We start from the raw sequence: 17,337 nt of genomic DNA, 5'->3' as shown, positions 1-17,337 counted from the left end.
TAGTTGTGGCACGCGGGCTCAGTAGTTGTGGCTCGTGGGCTCTAGAGCGCAGGCTCAGTAGTTGTGGCGCACGGGCTTAGTTGCTCCGCAGCATGTGGGATCTTCCCGGAGCAGGGCTCGAACCCGTGTTCCCTGCATTGGCAGGCGGATTCTTAACGACTGCACCACCAGGGAAGTCCGTGTGCCTTGTTTTTAAGTCTCTAAGGCTGTTGTGTGGATTACATTAATGTACATACAATACTTAGGATGTGATTGGCACATAGTAAAGTGCTAAACAAGCATTTGTTATTACTATGGTTGTTGTCGTAGTTGAACCAGCTGTTTCCTTAGATTCCTTCCAGTTCTGAGAGTCCCTGGTTCTCTGTGAATAGAGCCACTAGACTAGTAGATCCCAGGGGCTTGGCCACCGGCTGGCCTTCCCAAGGCTCCCAGCTGCCCTGATATGACAGGGCAAAGTGGGTGAGGGGAAGGGAAGTGGCAGGAGTGGGAGGACAGATTCCCCACACTGGGTGATGGAGCCTTGTCCTCTGCCAGGGCCTGTCCCTGCTGCAGCCTGCTGCCCTCTTTCCTGCAGGAGGGGATCAATATCACCCTGGACCACCGTTGCCGTATCTTCCAGAATCTGGATGGAGCCTTGGGTGAGCAGCCCCGACAGGGAGGGGGATCCTGAGAGGAGTGGTAAGGAGATGAGGATTCCAGGCAGGGCCTGAGCCGAGGAGGTTCCTCTCGGGTTGTTGTGCTGGGATGTCGCCCACCTCATCCCCAGGTCCCCAGAGACCACCTGGATGTCCTCTGGGGGCAGAGCTGTGTCTCTCTAGGGGTGGAGAAAGGAGGGCTAAGAGGTCATTCCAGAGAGCCTGCCGGACACCGAGGCTCAGCCTGGGAGGAGCTGGGTGATGCACTCGGCGGGTACCTGATCCCTGCCCTGCATAACTGGTCTTTAGAGGTGAGAGCCTGCTTCACCTCCTTCCCCTGCCCCCCCACCTCCCAGGTGAAGACTTCCTGGGCTGGGGGCAGGGAGTTGATGGATGACTTCGGAAGCAGAGAGGCCACTTGGCCCTTGAAACCACATATACTCTTGGCCTGGTCCTGTCGGTGGCTGGTGATGACATTGCTTTGCCACTATCTTGCTGGGTGACCTCAGGCAAGACACACACACACACCCCTCAGGCCTCAGTTTTCCCATGCTTAGAAAAGAGAATTTGGACCAGATCATTGATTGGTGATTTAATGGGATAAATGGACCCCTTTGAGAATCTGAGGAGAGCTCCGGCTCCCCTCCCAGGGAGGTGCAGAAGCATTGCACGCTTTGGCCTGTGGGTTCTGGGAGTTTGTGAACCTAGGTTTAGAAGCTGGGTCCAGACACCTCTTAGGTGGATCAGGAGCTTGCACAGAGGGGCTCCCATCACATGATCACTCACCACAAAAGGCCTCCCAGCCCGGCATCTTCTCAGGCCTCTGGGAAAAGGCCCTTCTGCCTTTTATAACCGTCAGGCAAGGCAGCGTCCTACCCGCTGCGTTACGTGCAGACTGACCAGGTCAGAGCTTGGGTATTGGGACCCTACTGCAGGGGCTTTCTCCACCGGGACAGGATCTGTCCCTGCCTGACCCAGGCCTCCCTGCTGGTTGAACTGCACCTGGAGCTGGGATGTTTCAGGTCTTTGCTTGCTCCCATCCTCTGCTTCTGGCTCTAATAAGTAATCACAACAAACAGTAGGGGTTGCCATGGATTCCATGCTTACCACGTGCCAGGTGTTGTGCTAAGTACTCGCAGGACACGGAATCCTCCCGCTCTAACCCCCATTTTACAGATGAGGAAACTGAGGCTCAGAGAGGTGAAGTGACTAGCCCAGGGCCTCACTGGGGGAGACTTTGGATTCTAGCCCATCCTGTCAGCCCTGGAGCTTGGCCTGTGGGCCTGATGCTGGACAGGTCTCTGCTTTCTGCCCCCCAGATGAGGTGGTGCTCAAGTTTGAAATGGGCCAAGTGAGAGCAAGGAACCTGGCTTACGACACCCTCCCAGTCCTGATTCATGGCAATGGGCCTACCAAGGTAAGGAGGGGCCCCAGCTCCCGGGGGAGAGTGGGATGGGGGTCCAGAATCCCAACTGTGCTCCCACTGTGACACCACAGCTTCCCCTTGGGGTCAGGGCCACCCACCTGGGACCCACGCATTGCCTCCGACCTCACATCCGAGTTCAATGTGGTGCCTTCTCTCCTTACTGTGGTGGTTGGTGATGCCCTGTCCATCTCTGCTGGACCACAAAGGAGGCTCCTGTCCCTATCCAGGCCCAGACTGGGCGGCCCTGAGTCATCTGTACTCTGCCACTCCCGGGCAGGCTTGTTTCTACATTCAACAAACGTCGATTGAATGTTTGTAGCAGGGCCTGAGGCCTCGCCAGCCCTGAACAGGACAGACTGTTCCCTGTGCTCCCAGAGCTACAGAAGGGGCCGGGGAGCAGGCCAGACCCAACTTGCCCCTGGGGAACGGGCCCCCGGATCACAGCACATTTCTTGGAGTGTGGTCCTTGACCACCCTCGTCAGAATCACGTGGACGGAGGGGAAGGAGAGGGTGTTCAAATGCAGATTTCCTGATGCCACCCAAGAGCTGCTCATTTGGAATGTCTGCAGGGGTGGGGCTCAGGAGAATCTGCATTTTACAAGCTCCCAGGAGATCCAAAGATGAAGAAGCACCAGAGTGCTGAGTCCCCCCGCGGCCCTCCCCCTCAGAGCAGCTTTGGTGATCTCCAGGGGGACATACATGCTCTCCAAGTCCCACCCCAAATAAAGCCACATTCCTGTCCCCTTAGGGGAGGCTGGGGTGCAGGCCCACAGGGGGCCCAGGGAGATGTGACTTGTTGGTTGGGGGGCGGCTGGGGGGGCTGAGCCTGTTTCCTCTCAGCCCCCTCGTCTCCCCACAGCTGCAGCTGAACTACCTGGGCAACTACATCCCACGCTTCTGGACCTTTGAGACGGGATGTGCTGTGTGTGATGAGGGCCTGCGCAGCCTCAAGGGCATCGGGGTGAGGCTGCTGGACCCCGGGGTTCCGTCCCTCGGGGAGGAGAGGATGGTGGATTCTGGAGGCTCTGTTGTCTTTGGTGGGGGGTAAAGGGGTCACCTCCCTGTCTGGGGTTCCATCCTCCTCCCCCTCACCTACACACCTCCTCCTGGAAACCTTCTCAGACTACACGCTCCAGCTTCCCCCAGATGCCTATGTTCCGGTGTCTTCTGCCTGGTCCTTCGGGTGCTCCTGCAGCCTTCTCCCCATCCCACGAAACTTACTCCTCATTTAAGGCCCACCTCAGACCCCATGCCAGCCAAGCTCTCCCGACGGCGTGCCATCAACCCGTCCTCTCTCCAAGTCTGGGTTCACGCTGCTCTCGTCCCCGGCAGGGACAGCCTCCTGCTGCTTCCCTGCCAGTCCCTGCCTCTGCCATCTGCACATCCTGCTCGGAGCACCCCGGCCCAGGCCCCTTTCCTGCTAAGTCCGCAAGCGTCTGCCTGTGGCTCCAGATCCCTCAGGCCATCCTCGGGGCTCAGCGGTGGCGCAATGGCTGGACATCGCCGGACTCCTGTGCCACCTTCTCCCCATGCAGGATGAAGCACTGCCCACGGTCCTAGTTGGCGTGTTCATCGAACAGCCCACGCCGTTCCTGTCCCTGTTCTTCCAGCGGCTCCTGCGCCTCCACTACCCCCGGAAACGGCTGCGGCTTTTCATTCACAACCACGTGAGTAGCAGGCACTTGGTGGGGTCGCCGTGTGGCTTGGGTCAAGGGCTCAGCCTCACAAGATGCCCTGACACCTCTGAGGAAGTGACTGAACCAGGGTTGTCTGGGCCAAACGGAAGTGGGCAGTGGGCTGTATCCCCACTCGCTGGGTTGACTCTGGAGTCAGACTGGCCGGGTTTGAACCCCAACATCACTGCTTATATTAGCTGTGTGACCTTGGGCATGTTATTCGACCTCTCTGGGCTTCAGTTTTCTCATCTCTTAGGTCTATTAGATAGGGATAGTGTTAGTGCAGGCCACGTAGAATTGCTGCAAGGGTTAAAGAAGTTGCACAGTAGGTGCTCTCAGCTGATGTCGTTGTCATTGTTTCCCTTCCTGGTCCAGGCAGTCTTTCCTGATTTGACCTGGTGATGGTCAAATTGGTTTTCATTCTTTGAGTACCTTCTGAGGAATCGGGGAGGGCCTGGAGGCCTGCTACTCTGTGGCTCGAAGGGCTAGCTCCCTCCCTTGCCTGCCTCTCCTTCCCAGCCAGATAAAGTCCCACCTCTCAGCTTTTGCTGAGAGAAGCCAGATACGCTCTCCAAATTCCACCTGCTGTTAAGGCTCCTTGCCTTCCCTAGAGTCTTCTCAGCTGCCCTGTCTAGGGTCACCCCTTTCCGAGACCTCTTGGCCCTGACTGTCTGCACCCCACCCCCAGGGACCTGTGGTCCCCCACTCAGCTCAGCTCTGCGTGGGTCACAGACATTCATTCAACTGTGTCACCTGGAAACAGGAGGAGGGTGTAGGCCCTGCCCTTGGGAGGCTCCCAGCTTCCCTGGAGACATCAAACCTCACATGCATGCGCTGTGACTTTGTACAGAAAAACAGAACTGTTCCAGGCAGTCTTTGAGGACCTACTTTGTGCTCTGCCTTGTTGAGTCCTTGCAGTGACCCGGTGTGGGAGGCATGATCGCCCTCCCATTTTACAAAGGAGGAAACTGAAGCTGAGACGGGTGAAGTGACTTGTCCAAGTTCATGCAGCTAATCAGAGCAGAGCTGGGTTTCTCTCTGAACCCTGGGTTTTTTTTGTTTTTTTTGTTTTTGTGGTACGTGGGCCTCTCACTGTTGTGGCCTCTCCCGTTGCGGAGCACAGGCTCCGGACGCCCAGGTTCAGCGGCCATGGCTCAAGGGCCCAGCCGCTCCGCGGCATGTGGGATCTTCCCAGACCGGGGCACGAACCCGTGTCCCCTGCATCGGCAGGCGGACTCTCAACCACTGCGCCACCAGGGAAGCCCTCCTGGGTTTGTTTTTAAACACCCTGCTCTTTCTGCTTCCCGGTGCAGGGGCTCCAGGTATAAACTGTTTTTCAGAATGCACTTTGAAGATCACCTGGAGCGTTTTATAGCAAAGCAGACCCCTGGGCCACACCCTGGACCAGCAGAATCAGCGACTATGGATGTGTGGCTTGTGGGGTGAGGGGCACTGTCCTGGTGACAGAGGCTCTTAAGAGGCCTGTGGGCCTGGCCTGGGCAGAAGAGGATGGTCAAAGGATGGCCAGGAAGGGCACTCCAGGCAGAAGGTCCAGGCTCTGCGTGGGCAGAGTTCTGGGGATAGGAAAGCAGATGGCCAGGGATGCTCCAGGAATGACGGAGAGCAGCCTGCAGTAGCAGAAGGTTCTGTGGTCCCTGGGGTGAAGCCTCATCCTCACCCTCCATCCCCTTACCCCCAGGAGCAGCAACATAAGACTCAGGTGGAGCAGTTCCTGGCAGAGCATGGCAGCGAGTACCAGTCTGTGAAACTGCTGGGCCCCGAGGCGCGGGTGGCGAACGCGGATGCCAGGAACATGGGCGTGTGAGTTGGGGGTCGCGGCAGAGGGGCTGCAGTATCAGGAGCACCAGGCGGGGAGACAGGTTCAGAAGGCTGTGTGGTCTCCGGCAAGTCCTGCCCCTCTCTGGGCCTCAGTGTTCCCATCTCTCAAATGGGGAAGTAGTTGAGCCAACCTCGGTGCTCCTGGGAGGCGATGAGCACTGTCAATTGGATTCAGGAAGCAAATGAGAGAAAGAGGAAGGACTGGAGGCCCAGAGTAGATAAATGCTGACAATTAGAGAAACAATCTCTGATTTTTTTTCCTTTATCATTAAAACAAACAAGTAATTTGTGTTGACTATAAAAGAATTAGAAAGTCCAGATCCGAGACTGGCAAATTTTTTATAAAGGACTAGCTAGTAAATCTGTGTAAATTGGCTCTGTGGGCTCGGCCGTGACCACTCAGCCCAGCTATTGGAGCACGAATGAGCGTGGCAGTGCTCCCATAACATTTTTTTTTTTTTTTTTTTTTTTGCGGTACGCGGGCCTATCACTGCTGCGGCCTCTCCTGTTGCGGAGCACAGGCTCCGGACGCGCAGGCTCAGCGGCCATGGCTCGCGGGCCCAGCCGCTCCGCGGCATGTGGGATCTTCCCGGACTGGGGCACGAACCCGTGTCTCCTGTATCGGCAGGCGGACTCTCAACCACTGTGCCACCAGGGAAGCCCACGTGACTTCTTTTGATTTTTGTTTTCCCCAACCATTTAAAAATGTAAAACTGTTCTTACAGACTTGTGGGATGGGGTGGGGAGGGATGGATTGGGAGTTTGGGATTAGCAGATGCACGCTATTATCTATAAGATGGATAAACAACAAGGTCCTACTGCAGAGCACAGGGAACTATATTCAATATCCTGCGATAAATCATAATGGAAAGGAATATGAAAAAGAATGAGTGTGTGTGTATATATATATATATATATATATATATAACTGAATCACTTTGCTGTATAGCAGGAATTAACACAACATTGTAAATCAACTATACTTCAATAAAATAAATTTAAAAAACACAACAAACCATTCTTAGCTCATGAGCTAACCAGGCAGTGGGCTAGATTTGGACTGTGGCCTGTAGTTTGCTGAGCCCGGCACCAGATAAACAAAAAGAACATAGATTTTTTTTTTTTTAATGTAACTATTGTTGACTTACAATATTGTGTTAATTTCAGGAGTACAGCTTCAGATTCTTTTCCATTATAGGTTATTATGAGATATCGAATATCGTTCTCTGTGCTGGAGAGTAAATCCTTGTTGTTTATTTTATATGTAGTGGTTTGTATCTGTTAATCCCATACTCCTAATCTATCTCTCCCCCTCCCCTTTCCCCTTTGGTAACCATAGGTTTGTTTTCTATGTCTGTGAGTCTACTTCTGTTTCGTAAATAAGTTGGTTGTATTATTTTTTTAGAATCCATGCATAAGTGATATCACATTTGTCTTTCTCTGTCTGACTTACTTTACTTAGTATGAGATTTTTTTTTTTTTTTTTGCGGTACGTGGGCCTCTCACTGTTGTGGCCTCTCCCGTTGCGGAGCACAGGCTCCGGACGCGTAGGCTCAGCGGCCATTGCTCACGGGCCCAGCCGCTCTGCGGCATGTGGGATCTTCCCGGACCGGGGCACGAACCCGTGTCCCTTGCATCGGCAGGCGGACTCTCAACCACTGCGCCACCAGGGAAGCCCCAGTATGAGATTTTTAAGGCTTTGGGTACAAGTTGCCAAACTATCCTCCACAAAGGCAGAAACAGTTTACCCATAGCCCCGGGCAGTGTAGGCACCTGTCTGTGGGCCTGCTCTCGCCAGTAGCAAGGTTTTCAGGGCACTAGACACCACTTGCCAGGCTCTGGGACTTGTCTGGACAGCTCCGTAGCCCAGGGGTTGGATCTCGGAGTTGGGAGGGACCTGGAGGTGGCTGGTCCCAGCCTGCAGCAGGGCCGGCCTGAGCTCCCTAAAGACCCTTGGCTGGTACCTGGTGATCGCAGATACGGGCAATGGTTGGGGACTGCAGCCTGAGGGTAGCTCTGGGATCCTGGGTGGGGAGGCTGGCGCCAGAACCCTGTCCCCACTGACCCCGTGTCCCCCTCCCTGCAGGGACTTGTGCCGGCAGGACCGTGGCTGCACCTACTACTTCAGCATGGATGCTGATGTGGCCCTGACCGAGCCCAAAACCCTGCAGCTGCTAATCGAGCAGAACAAGTGAGGCTTGGGTGGGCTGTGCCTGCTGGAAAAACAGGCCCTCGGAGCCACGGCTCACGATTCCCCTGGGCCTGGGCCTGGGCCTGGGCTTAGGCCTGGGGTGGGAGCCCCTCCCCTGCCTTTCTCCTCCTCCCCCCGCCTTGGCCTCACCTATGACCCCAGGCTTTTCCCAGCCTGGCTACCTTGGTCTAGGATGTTCCCCACCTCCCGGCCACCAGCCCCAGCCTCAGCCCCCTACTCCCATCCCCCCAACCCCGCCCCCCAGCCTTTCCTGACTGCCCTGTGGGAGGGAGCTGGCACCAGATGGGCCAGACCCGGCTCCAGGCCCTACCCTAGGGAGGTGCTTGCAGGGTGAAGGCACCCTCCCTCCCCTTCCCCATACCTGGGTCTGCCCCAACCTCCCCGTGGCAGAGGGACTCCCTCTGAGGTGCTTCCTTCCCCAGGAATGTCATTGCTCCGTTGATGACCCGCCACGGGAGGCTGTGGTCGAACTTCTGGGGGACACTGAGTGCAGATGGCTACTACGCCCGCTCCGAGGACTACGTGGACATTGTGCAGGGGCGGCGTGTGTGAGTACCTGCAGGATGGGGGGCCCCCTCATCTGTTTTCCTCTTAGCCTCACAGCACTGCCCTCCCCGGTATTCCTGTCCTGTTGCTCTCAAATTCCTGTTTAACTGAAGAAAGGAAGACTGCGGTCAGACACACAGAAGGACTTCCTGATAGTTATCCTGGGCCCATGTGCCCAGGGTAGGGGAATCAAATCACCACCATCATGCCCTCCCAGCCTGTGACTTCCCCTTTCCCCCTCCCCCTGACCCCCAGACTATGACCCCTCGCCATCGCCTGTGGCCCCCTCCATCTTCCTTTCTTTCCCTTAGCGGCGTCTGGAACGTGCCCTACATCTCAAACATCTACCTGATCAAGGGCAGTGCCCTGCGGGCTGAGCTGCAGGAGATGGACCTATTCCACCACAGCAAGCTGGACCCGGACATGGCCTTCTGTGCCAATATCCGGCAGCAGGTTAGCCCGGGCTGGGCAGTCAGAAGAGGCCCTGTTGACAGAGAAGATGGGCCACCTTGTCACCAGAGGCCCTGCAGCTTCTGAGGTCCCAGCAGGGCTGCTTCAAGGCTGCCAGGCCCTGGTGGGGGCACTTGGGGCCCCGGGCATGAGGGCTGGTCCTCGGGATCTGCAGGATCATTTTTTTCACACCACCTGTTTTCACACCACCTCTTTTATTTACATTTTCGACAGAGCCTAAAGGAAGCTTTCTACCTAAAACTTTCCACCTTCACTCCAAGTGACGTGCCCGAGATGCCCTTACCCTATCCCCGTGCCCCACCCAATATTATTTTGTGGTTATTTTAAAAACTATGACGGCAGGGTAATGTTTCCCCTGTGCCCACAGCTAACTCCAGGATCAGAACACCATCCTTTTCTTTTGCACATTCCTTCTTTCATTCCTGTTCAGTTCTCCAGGAAGCCTTCCTTGATTGCATCCCCAGTGTCAGGCCTCATCCAGGCACTGGGGAGATGAGGTGAATTCGAATTCGGTGGGCAGAGGAGGCTGCAGTCGTGCCCCTCACCTCACCCCCCGGGGCGTGCAGGGGAGGGGGAGGGTCTCTTCCATCCGGCCCGTTCTCTCCAGGATGTGTTCCTGTTCCTGACCAACCGGCACGCCTTCGGCCATCTGCTGTCCCTGGACAGCTACCAAACCACCCACCTCCATAACGACCTCTGGGAGGTGTTCAGCAACCCCGAGGTGAGGCCCTTCGTGGGTGGGCAGGGGTGGGAGCGGAGGAGACCCCAGGGATCCTGTGGCCTGAGAAGCCTCCCTCTCACAGCCTGACCTTGGCTGGGACCCCAAGCCACACCCCCGCCCCCCCCCCCCGCCTCCCTCTGCCCCAGGGGGCTTGTTGGGCAGGATTTCAGTGGGGAGAGGAGAATATCTCCAGAGGCAGCGCCGTCTGGTGGAGGAGGGACCAGGAGTCAGAGGCCGAGGTTTGTGGTCCATCAGCTGTGACTTAGTTGAGCCTCTCCACCTTTGGGGCCTCAGTTATCTTAGCTCTAAAATGGGTGTACTATCCCAGCCTGTCTCACCTCTGAGGGTGTTGTGATGATCAGAGGAAGAGAAAGTTGTGAGAGCATCCCTAGACGTTGCAAGCTTGTGGCTGATGTGGGCACATGTACATACCTGCAGGCAGACCTGTACACACATGCACACACGTGTACACGCACATGCAGACACCCCCTCCTGCAGGCACACTTGTGGGCCCGTCAGCTCACATGACCCAGTGGCATAGGCACATACCGGCTCCCCCGCCCCACCGCCCCACCCCCCAGGGGGCTCGCGGGCAGAACTCCATCTTGGAGCAGCGCATGCGGTGGAACAAGGGGTGAGCCCCAGCTGGCCCAGGCAGGCCCGAGATCCCCACCTCTCCCACTCCCCACAGGACTGGAAGGAGAAGTACATCCACGAGAACTACACCCAGGCCCTGGCAGGGAAGATGGTGGAGATGGTAAGGACTGGAGGCCGTTTGGGAACACAGCTGCTGGATTCACATCCGGCACCTGCTGCAGGGGTGGGAACAAAGCCAGCCGACCTGGGCGGGGAGAAGGCACCTTTCTATGCTCTGGCACTTCTTGGGGTGAGGGAATGGACAGTGGGATGGGCCCCCTCCTCTTGCTGGCACTTTCCAACTGGAGTCTGCAGGGGCCTGGGGGTGCCTGACGCTTCCTCCCTGGCCTGAACAAGAAAGAAGAAAATATCCCCAAATGTGGTCTCAACTGTGGACCGTGGGCCTAGGATGAGAAACAAATGCTTCTCTGCTTCTCCCGGAGCCTGCGGGCCTCTGCTTCCTGGGGGCACTGGGGATACGCATGTCCCTTTCCTGGCCCTGGCCCTGGCTGCTCTTGGCTGAGAAGGGCCAGCTCTGAGCTCCGCTTCCTTCTCCCTTCAGCAGCTCACTGAGCCCCTGCTCCCTGGGGACACTCGTGGGGACACGGAGGGCTCACAGACTGGAGTGTGTGGGACCGGGCATGGACCACATGATGGGCCTTGCCTGCGGTGGGTTCTGCAGAGGGCCCTGGGGGCAGAGGGAGAATGTGGTGACGCCACTCTGGACCCTGTGACCGAGTCCCCGCCCTCCTCAGCCTTGCCCAGACGTCTACTGGTTCCCCATCTTCACGGAGACGGCCTGTGATGAGCTGGTGGAAGAGATGGAGCACTACGGCCAGTGGTCTGTGGGAGATAACAAGGTAGGGGTCCCAGACGCCTGGACCGCGACTGAGGGGAGGCTGCCCCTCCCCCCATGCCTGCCCTCTGGGCTCTTTTCCTGGCAAGCCAGCCAAGCTCTCTGGGACTCTTGGAGATGGGGGCACCGGCAGGGGTGCCTGCAGGCACTTAGGAGTAGAGGGATTGAGAGATGGGATGGGGTGTTGGTCCTCAAGCTGCCATTGCCGCTGGGTGACTTTGAGCTGCCTTAAGCTTAAATTGCACGTTTTCCGGTTCCTGGTTTCTCACTAGAATGATTTAGCTTCCTTCCCCAGATCAGGCGCGGATGGAGCTGGGGGAGGAATGAACAAGTGTGGGCCGCAGGAGAATGAGGAAGCAACAGCAGTGCCAAGTGCACCAGACAGCCGAAGCAAGGGGCGTGGTGGGTGTGACAGGCTGTGCACTCCCTGGAGGAGGGATGCATGCCTGCACCCGTCTCGGGAAGCTCAGGAACCATTTTTAAAGGCACATGAGCCCCTGGGCCCACGTGCCTCAGAGACCAGCTAACCTTTGGGCTGGCAGCTTGACTAAGCCGTGGTTCTGGTTACCGCCTAATCTACATGCTCGGTGGCAGAGCTCATCTGCAGGACCCCGTAACTCGCATAGCCCATGTGTGGGGTCTGGTGAACCCTTGTGCTCCACTGACCGGGCCAGCCCTGGGATGCTAGTGCCCCAGCTAACCTGTGGCCTTCTGCGTTGGTTTTCTGTGCTGTGTAACAAATCACCACAACGTTTATCAGCTTACAACAACACCCATTTATTATCTCCCAGTTCCTGTGGGTCGGGAGTCCGGCTCAGGGCCTCACAAGGCTGCAGTCATGGTATCAGCCGGGATTGGGGTCTCATCTGAGGCTTGGGGTCCTTTTCCAAGCTCATGTGGCAGAACTCATTTCCCTGCAGCTGTAGAATTTCAGGCAGCTTGCTCCTTCCAGGCCAGTGGGACACAGAGCCTCCTCCTTCAAGATCCTCCTTGGGGCTTCCCTGGTGGCGCAGTGGTTGAGAATCTGCCTGCTAATGCAGGGGACACGGGTTCTAGCCCTGGCCTGGGGAGATCCCACATGCCGTGGAGCAACTAGGCCCGTGAGCCACAACTACTGAGCCTGCGCGTCGGGAGCCTGTGCTCCACAACAAGAGAGGCCGCGATAGTGAGAGGCCCGCGCACCGCGATGAAGGGTGGCCCCCGCTTGCCACAACTAGAGAAAGCCCTCGCACAGAAACGAAGACCCAACACAGCAAAAATAAATAAATTAATTAATAAACTCCTACCCCCAACGTCTAAAAAAAAGATCCTCCTTGAAGGGCCCACCCAGGATGAGTTCCTTTTTGATGAACCCAAAGTCAATAGGCTGGTTACATTAATGACATCTGCCAAACCCCTTCACTTTTGTCCCGTAACCTAACCTTATCCCATCGGGTTCACAGGTCAAAGGGAGGGGATTAGACAGAGCCTGTACACCAGGGGCCTGGAATTCCAGTGGGGTGGGGGAGTCCATTTTAGAGCTCTGCTCACCACACTCTCCTTGGTCACTTCCAGGACAACCGCATCCAGGGTGGCTACGAAAACGTGCCAACCATAGACATCCACATGAACCAGATCAACTTTGAGCGGGCGTGGCACAAGTTCCTGGTGGAGTACATCGCCCCCATGACAGAGAAACTCTACCCGGGCTACTACACCAGGGTGGGCGCACCTGGGGTGCAGCCAGGATGAGGGCTTTGGGTGGAGCGGCTGGGGCTTGTGGGGAGGAGGGTGTTCCTGGCTTGGGGGAGAAGTGACGGAATATTTGGTCTCCAGGAGTGAAGTCTCCTCCCCTCAGGTGTGAGGCGGGGCCCCGGGAGGCGTCTAGGGTAATGGAAGGCCCCTGGGCCTCTAGCCTCTGACTCACCCCTTTGCATCTTTCTCTGTGTACTTAAATCCTGCCTCAGTGACTCCTACGCTAGCCCCCCAGACAAGCCCCTGTTTAGCTGGCCAGCATGCCCATCCCTTCAGCTCCTGCCCCGTGTGTCTTTTGACTGTCTCTTTGGCTTTTGCACTCCTTCTCTCAGTCGCCTGCTCTTTAAATGGTTTTCTCCAAATACCTGCTTTGCGTGTGCCTAGGCCTTACCCTCAAGGACTCACCAGCCAGAGCAGGTCGTGAGGATTAAGTTCATTTCCTCCCTTCTTTCCGCCCCCTCCTCTCCATCCCCTCTTCCCTCCTTTCCTCCACGTCCTCCCCTTCTTCCCCTTTCCTTCTTTTCCTTCCCTTCCTCCCCACAGTTTAACTGAGAACCTTTTCTGTGCCACGCACTGGAGAACACGGCATAAACAGACCTGCCCTCCCGGCCAACGTTCCAGCGATTGGATGAGGGGTCCCTTCTGTGCACCCCTGCCTTTCCCGGCCTTCGGGGGCCTCTCTCTAACTCCACTTCTCTTGTCCCACTTCCTCGACGCAGGCCCAGTTCGACCTGGCCTTTGTTGTCCGCTACAGGCCTGACGAGCAGCCCTCCCTGATGCCACACCATGATGCCTCCACCTTCACCATTAACATTGCCCTGAACCGGGCTGGGGTGGATTATGAGGTGAGGGTGGGCCCGGGGGGAGGGCTGGCTGGGGAGCACTCACAGCGTGGTCGGGCAGAGGGGCCCAGGGAACCCGAGAGAAAGGGTTCCAGGTCCGTGGGGACGGCTTCTTGGAAGGGGTGGCTTCAGAGCACAGTTTGGTGGGAGGGAGAAGGCTTTAGACGTAACAGAGCAGCGGCACAGGAGGACCAGGACCAGACTGCCTGGACCTGGGTCCTGCCTCTCCCCTCACCAGCTCTCCGTACCGTATGACCAGGCACGCTTCCTAGCATCTCAGTTTCCTCACGTCTTAGATGGGAAAACCTAGAGGGGCCCCCGTAGAACGGTGAGAATTAACTGAGTTCATCCAGGTACTTGCTTACATGGACCCCTAATGAGTACTCAAGGAATGATAGCTATTAGCCCTCAAAAGCTTAGGGTTTTCATCATTCTTGAACGTAAGATGCAGCTTTGGGAGTCACACGACAGAGTTCGTGCAGGTGCGGGGCACACGCTAGAGGCCAGAGGGGAGGGCTGGGGAAACCAGGAAGACAGGAGGGTCTGGAAGGAGCCGCTGAGGGCCTCAGGGCCCCAGGGAAGGCCTCTAGGTGTGATCAGCGAGGGAGCCACTCATCCATTCATTCATTCATTCACTGCTTAAGCTACTATTTTCTAAGAGCTTATGGGGACTCAGTCCTGAGCAGGCACTGTGAAGGACACCCATAAAAACACCTGTCATTTTTTTGAGAGTTTACAGTGTATCAAGGTTCTCATAGGGGATGAGGTTGCCCCCCTCCCTGGGGGGGGACACTGGTAATACCTAAAGTTGTCACAACTATGGGGGTGCTACTGGCATCTAGTGGGTAGAGGCCAGGAACGCCCAGGACACCCCCCGTAAGAAAGAATCATCTGGCCCAAAATGTCCGTACTGCTGAGGTTGAGAAACTGAGCCCTAAGCTCTTGTATCATCTCATTTAATTCTTACCACCCTGTACAGTTTAATGCCCATTTTCCAGAAGGGGAAACTGAGGTTCAGGTTGGTCACAGAGTTAGTTGGCACTGCCCAGTGCTGCCTCCCTGCAAGGCCAGTGCCCTTGATCCCTGGCTCTTTTGCCGAGTGTCTTCCTTAGGCAGCTCATGGCCGTCGCTCTGCAAGGTATCGCCAGGCAGGCTGTGCTGAGAACCCCTTGGCTGTGATGGCTCAGATGGGAGAATGGGGGTAGTAGGGGAAGGGCCCAGTGTCCCACTGGGGAACTGGTGCCTCCTGTTGGGGAACTGACACCTCCTGTCTCCCAGGGCGGGGGCTGTCGGTTCCTGCGCTACAACTGCTCCGTCCGAGCCCCACGGAAGGGCTGGACTCTCATGCACCCCGGGCGACTCACGCACTACCACGAGGGGCTCCCCACCACCAAAGGCACCCGCTACATCGCAGTCTCCTTCGTCGATCCCTAATTGGCCCGGCCCGGCCACCGCAGACCTTTTCCTCTTTGTCAACAACCACTGCCCAGCAGCCTCTGGGACCTCGGGGTCCCAGGGAACCAGATCCAGCCTCCAGGCTCTTGACCTCTCATTGCTCTTGGAGCCGCCATCTGAGGGACTGGGCCACAGGCTAGAGGCAGAGCCCACCTCCTTGGCTGGGACTTTCCCGGTGCTCTGGACACAGCCCCGGGAGAAACTGCTCACTTTCACTGCTTTGTAGCAACGCGTCCTGTCCCATCCCTCTTCCTGAAACACCCAGTCCCACTTCCTCTGCTTCTTCCGAGAGGGGCAACACTTGAGCAGAAGAGGGGCTGGCCCAGCTTCCCAGAGAGACTCTCGGGGTGAGAAGCCACGCCCCAGAGCTTCTCCACGGCAGAGCTGCGGCCCCGGGGACTTCTGCTTCAGGCTTCAGGGTTGACACCGAGACCTGGATCAGACTCAAGTCCCCACCCTGACTGTGGGACTGCTGAAGCCCCATCCTCCCTGGCTCCTATCATGAGAGCAAAACTCTGTCCCTTGGAGACGGTGACTCAGAAACCTCCTGGGAGACAGAAAAGGCACGGATGCTACATCTCCATCCTCTACTGGACCCTTTCTGGGGGCGCAGAGCAGGGAGTGGTATGTCCACACACTGCACTGCATCACCCTGTCCTGAATGCCTCCAGAGAGAGGGACAGACAGAAACAGGAGAGTTTCTACTAAAGGTCATTCAAACCACTGAGTGGGAGATGCTGGGGTGGGCGGGTGTATACATGTCAGGGCGGGTCTCTGCAGGGAGAAACTTGAACAGCTCACGACTGGCAAGGAAGGCCGGCCGTGGGTGACTCGTGTTTCCCACACTCAGTCACATGTGATCTCCATGTCCTTTGTATATTCCATAAACCCTCCTTATAAGCCAGGCACTGCTACCTGGGGCATACTGTGTCATCTCTTAAGATCTGAATCTGGTGTCACCCTCCTCCGAAGCCTTCGCTGACCACCCTTCTTGCAAACATGAATGTCAGGGAACAGTGAACTTCTCCTCCACCATACCCTGGGCAGATTTGTAGCACCAATAACACTTCAGGGCATTTATTAATAATAAGCAGTAACCTCTACCCGTCCCTGCTCTGGGCCGGGCGTCGTGCATGTCAGGCCGGCTCAGCACGCAGTCCTCTGGGGTAGGGGCCAGCGTCACCTTTTTATAGATGAGGAAATGTAGGCTTGGAGAAGCCAAGTGACTGGCCTAAAGTCACACAAGTGGTAAGGACAGGGATTTGAATATGATGTCAGCAGAAATCTGGTCCCTGCCCCCCTACCCCCACCCCAGGCATCCTGTAATCAGTGGTGAGGACAAAAAACCAAATGCAGTTCACTGTGGACCCGGTGTGGACTGGTGTGATAAATGCCACAATGGTTGTAAGAACTGCTGTGGGGAACAGGAGAGACCCTCCTGGCAGCGTGTGTAACAATGCTTCTCACCTGAGGTGGTTTTGCCCCCAAGGGCATTGGGCAATGTCTGAAGGGATTTGGGGTTGTCACACCCTGGGAAGGGGGGTGGAATGCTGCTGGCACTAGTGAGTAGGGGCTGGCGACGCTCCTAAGCATCCTGCAAGGCATCCCTGCCCCCCAACAAAGAATTACCCAGGGGCTTCCCTGGTGGCGCAGTGGTTGGGAGTCCGCCTGCCGATGCAGGGGACGCTGGTTCATGCCCCGGTCTGGGAAGATCCCACGTGCCGCGGAGCGGCTGGGCCCGTGAGCCATGGCCGCTGAGCCTGCGCGTCCAGAGCCTGTGCTCCGCAACGGGACAGGCCACGACAGTGAGAGGCCCGCGTACCGCAAAAAAAAAAAAAAAAAAAAAAAAAGAATTACCCAGCCCCAAATATCAGTAGTGCTGAGGCTGAGAAGCCTGCTAGCAGATGCCATTTAAGCTGGGCCTGGGAGGGGAAGAAGGTGTCCAATAGGCAGAGACACTCTTTAGGTCAAGGGCTAGAGCCGGGAAGGCACAGGTGGGATCTGAGAAGCAGGTTGGCTCGTGTGGGTGGGGTGGAGGGGTCAGATTGCAAAACCCATTTTCCCTGGCTAAGGAGAGCTGGACTTTATTTAATTGGAGTCATTCAAGGGTTTTGCATATATATACTAAAGATAAGTTTTTTAAAAAATTTTTTTAAATTGAAGTATAATTGATTTATAATGTTTCAGGTATATAACAAAGTGATTCAGTTATATGTACATTCTTTTCCATTATAGGTTACTACAAGATATTGAATATAGTTCCCTGTGCTATACATTAGGTCTTTGT

General features: G+C 56.4%; 1 protein-coding gene across 1 annotated transcript in view; it reads left to right on the top strand.

Annotated features, from left to right (window-relative positions):
* The window catches only part of PLOD1 (procollagen-lysine,2-oxoglutarate 5-dioxygenase 1), a 28,243-nt gene extending 12,279 nt beyond the window's left edge, over positions 1 to 15,964 (top strand). Inside the window, exons 6-19 of the mRNA XM_081226061.1 lie at positions 575 to 638; positions 1,955 to 2,052; positions 2,922 to 3,023; positions 3,598 to 3,729; positions 5,438 to 5,559; positions 7,664 to 7,768; positions 8,212 to 8,337; positions 8,647 to 8,788; positions 9,414 to 9,527; positions 10,219 to 10,284; positions 10,919 to 11,023; positions 12,574 to 12,720; positions 13,473 to 13,598; positions 14,874 to 15,964. Of these exons, the coding sequence (XP_081082187.1) occupies positions 575 to 638; positions 1,955 to 2,052; positions 2,922 to 3,023; positions 3,598 to 3,729; positions 5,438 to 5,559; positions 7,664 to 7,768; positions 8,212 to 8,337; positions 8,647 to 8,788; positions 9,414 to 9,527; positions 10,219 to 10,284; positions 10,919 to 11,023; positions 12,574 to 12,720; positions 13,473 to 13,598; positions 14,874 to 15,029 (1,605 nt within the window). The 3' untranslated portion in view covers positions 15,030 to 15,964. The remainder of the gene's footprint in view (positions 1 to 574; positions 639 to 1,954; positions 2,053 to 2,921; positions 3,024 to 3,597; positions 3,730 to 5,437; positions 5,560 to 7,663; positions 7,769 to 8,211; positions 8,338 to 8,646; positions 8,789 to 9,413; positions 9,528 to 10,218; positions 10,285 to 10,918; positions 11,024 to 12,573; positions 12,721 to 13,472; positions 13,599 to 14,873) is intronic.
* The last annotated feature ends 1,373 nt before the right edge of the window (positions 15,965 to 17,337 follow it).

Source organism: Mesoplodon bidens, assembly GCF_964165515.1.
Source record: "Mesoplodon bidens genome assembly, chromosome: 2".
Lineage (NCBI taxonomy): Eukaryota > Metazoa > Chordata > Mammalia > Artiodactyla > Ziphiidae > Mesoplodon > Mesoplodon bidens.
The sequence above is the reverse complement of the archived record's forward strand: the minus strand, read 5'-3'. Positions and strand labels throughout refer to the sequence as shown.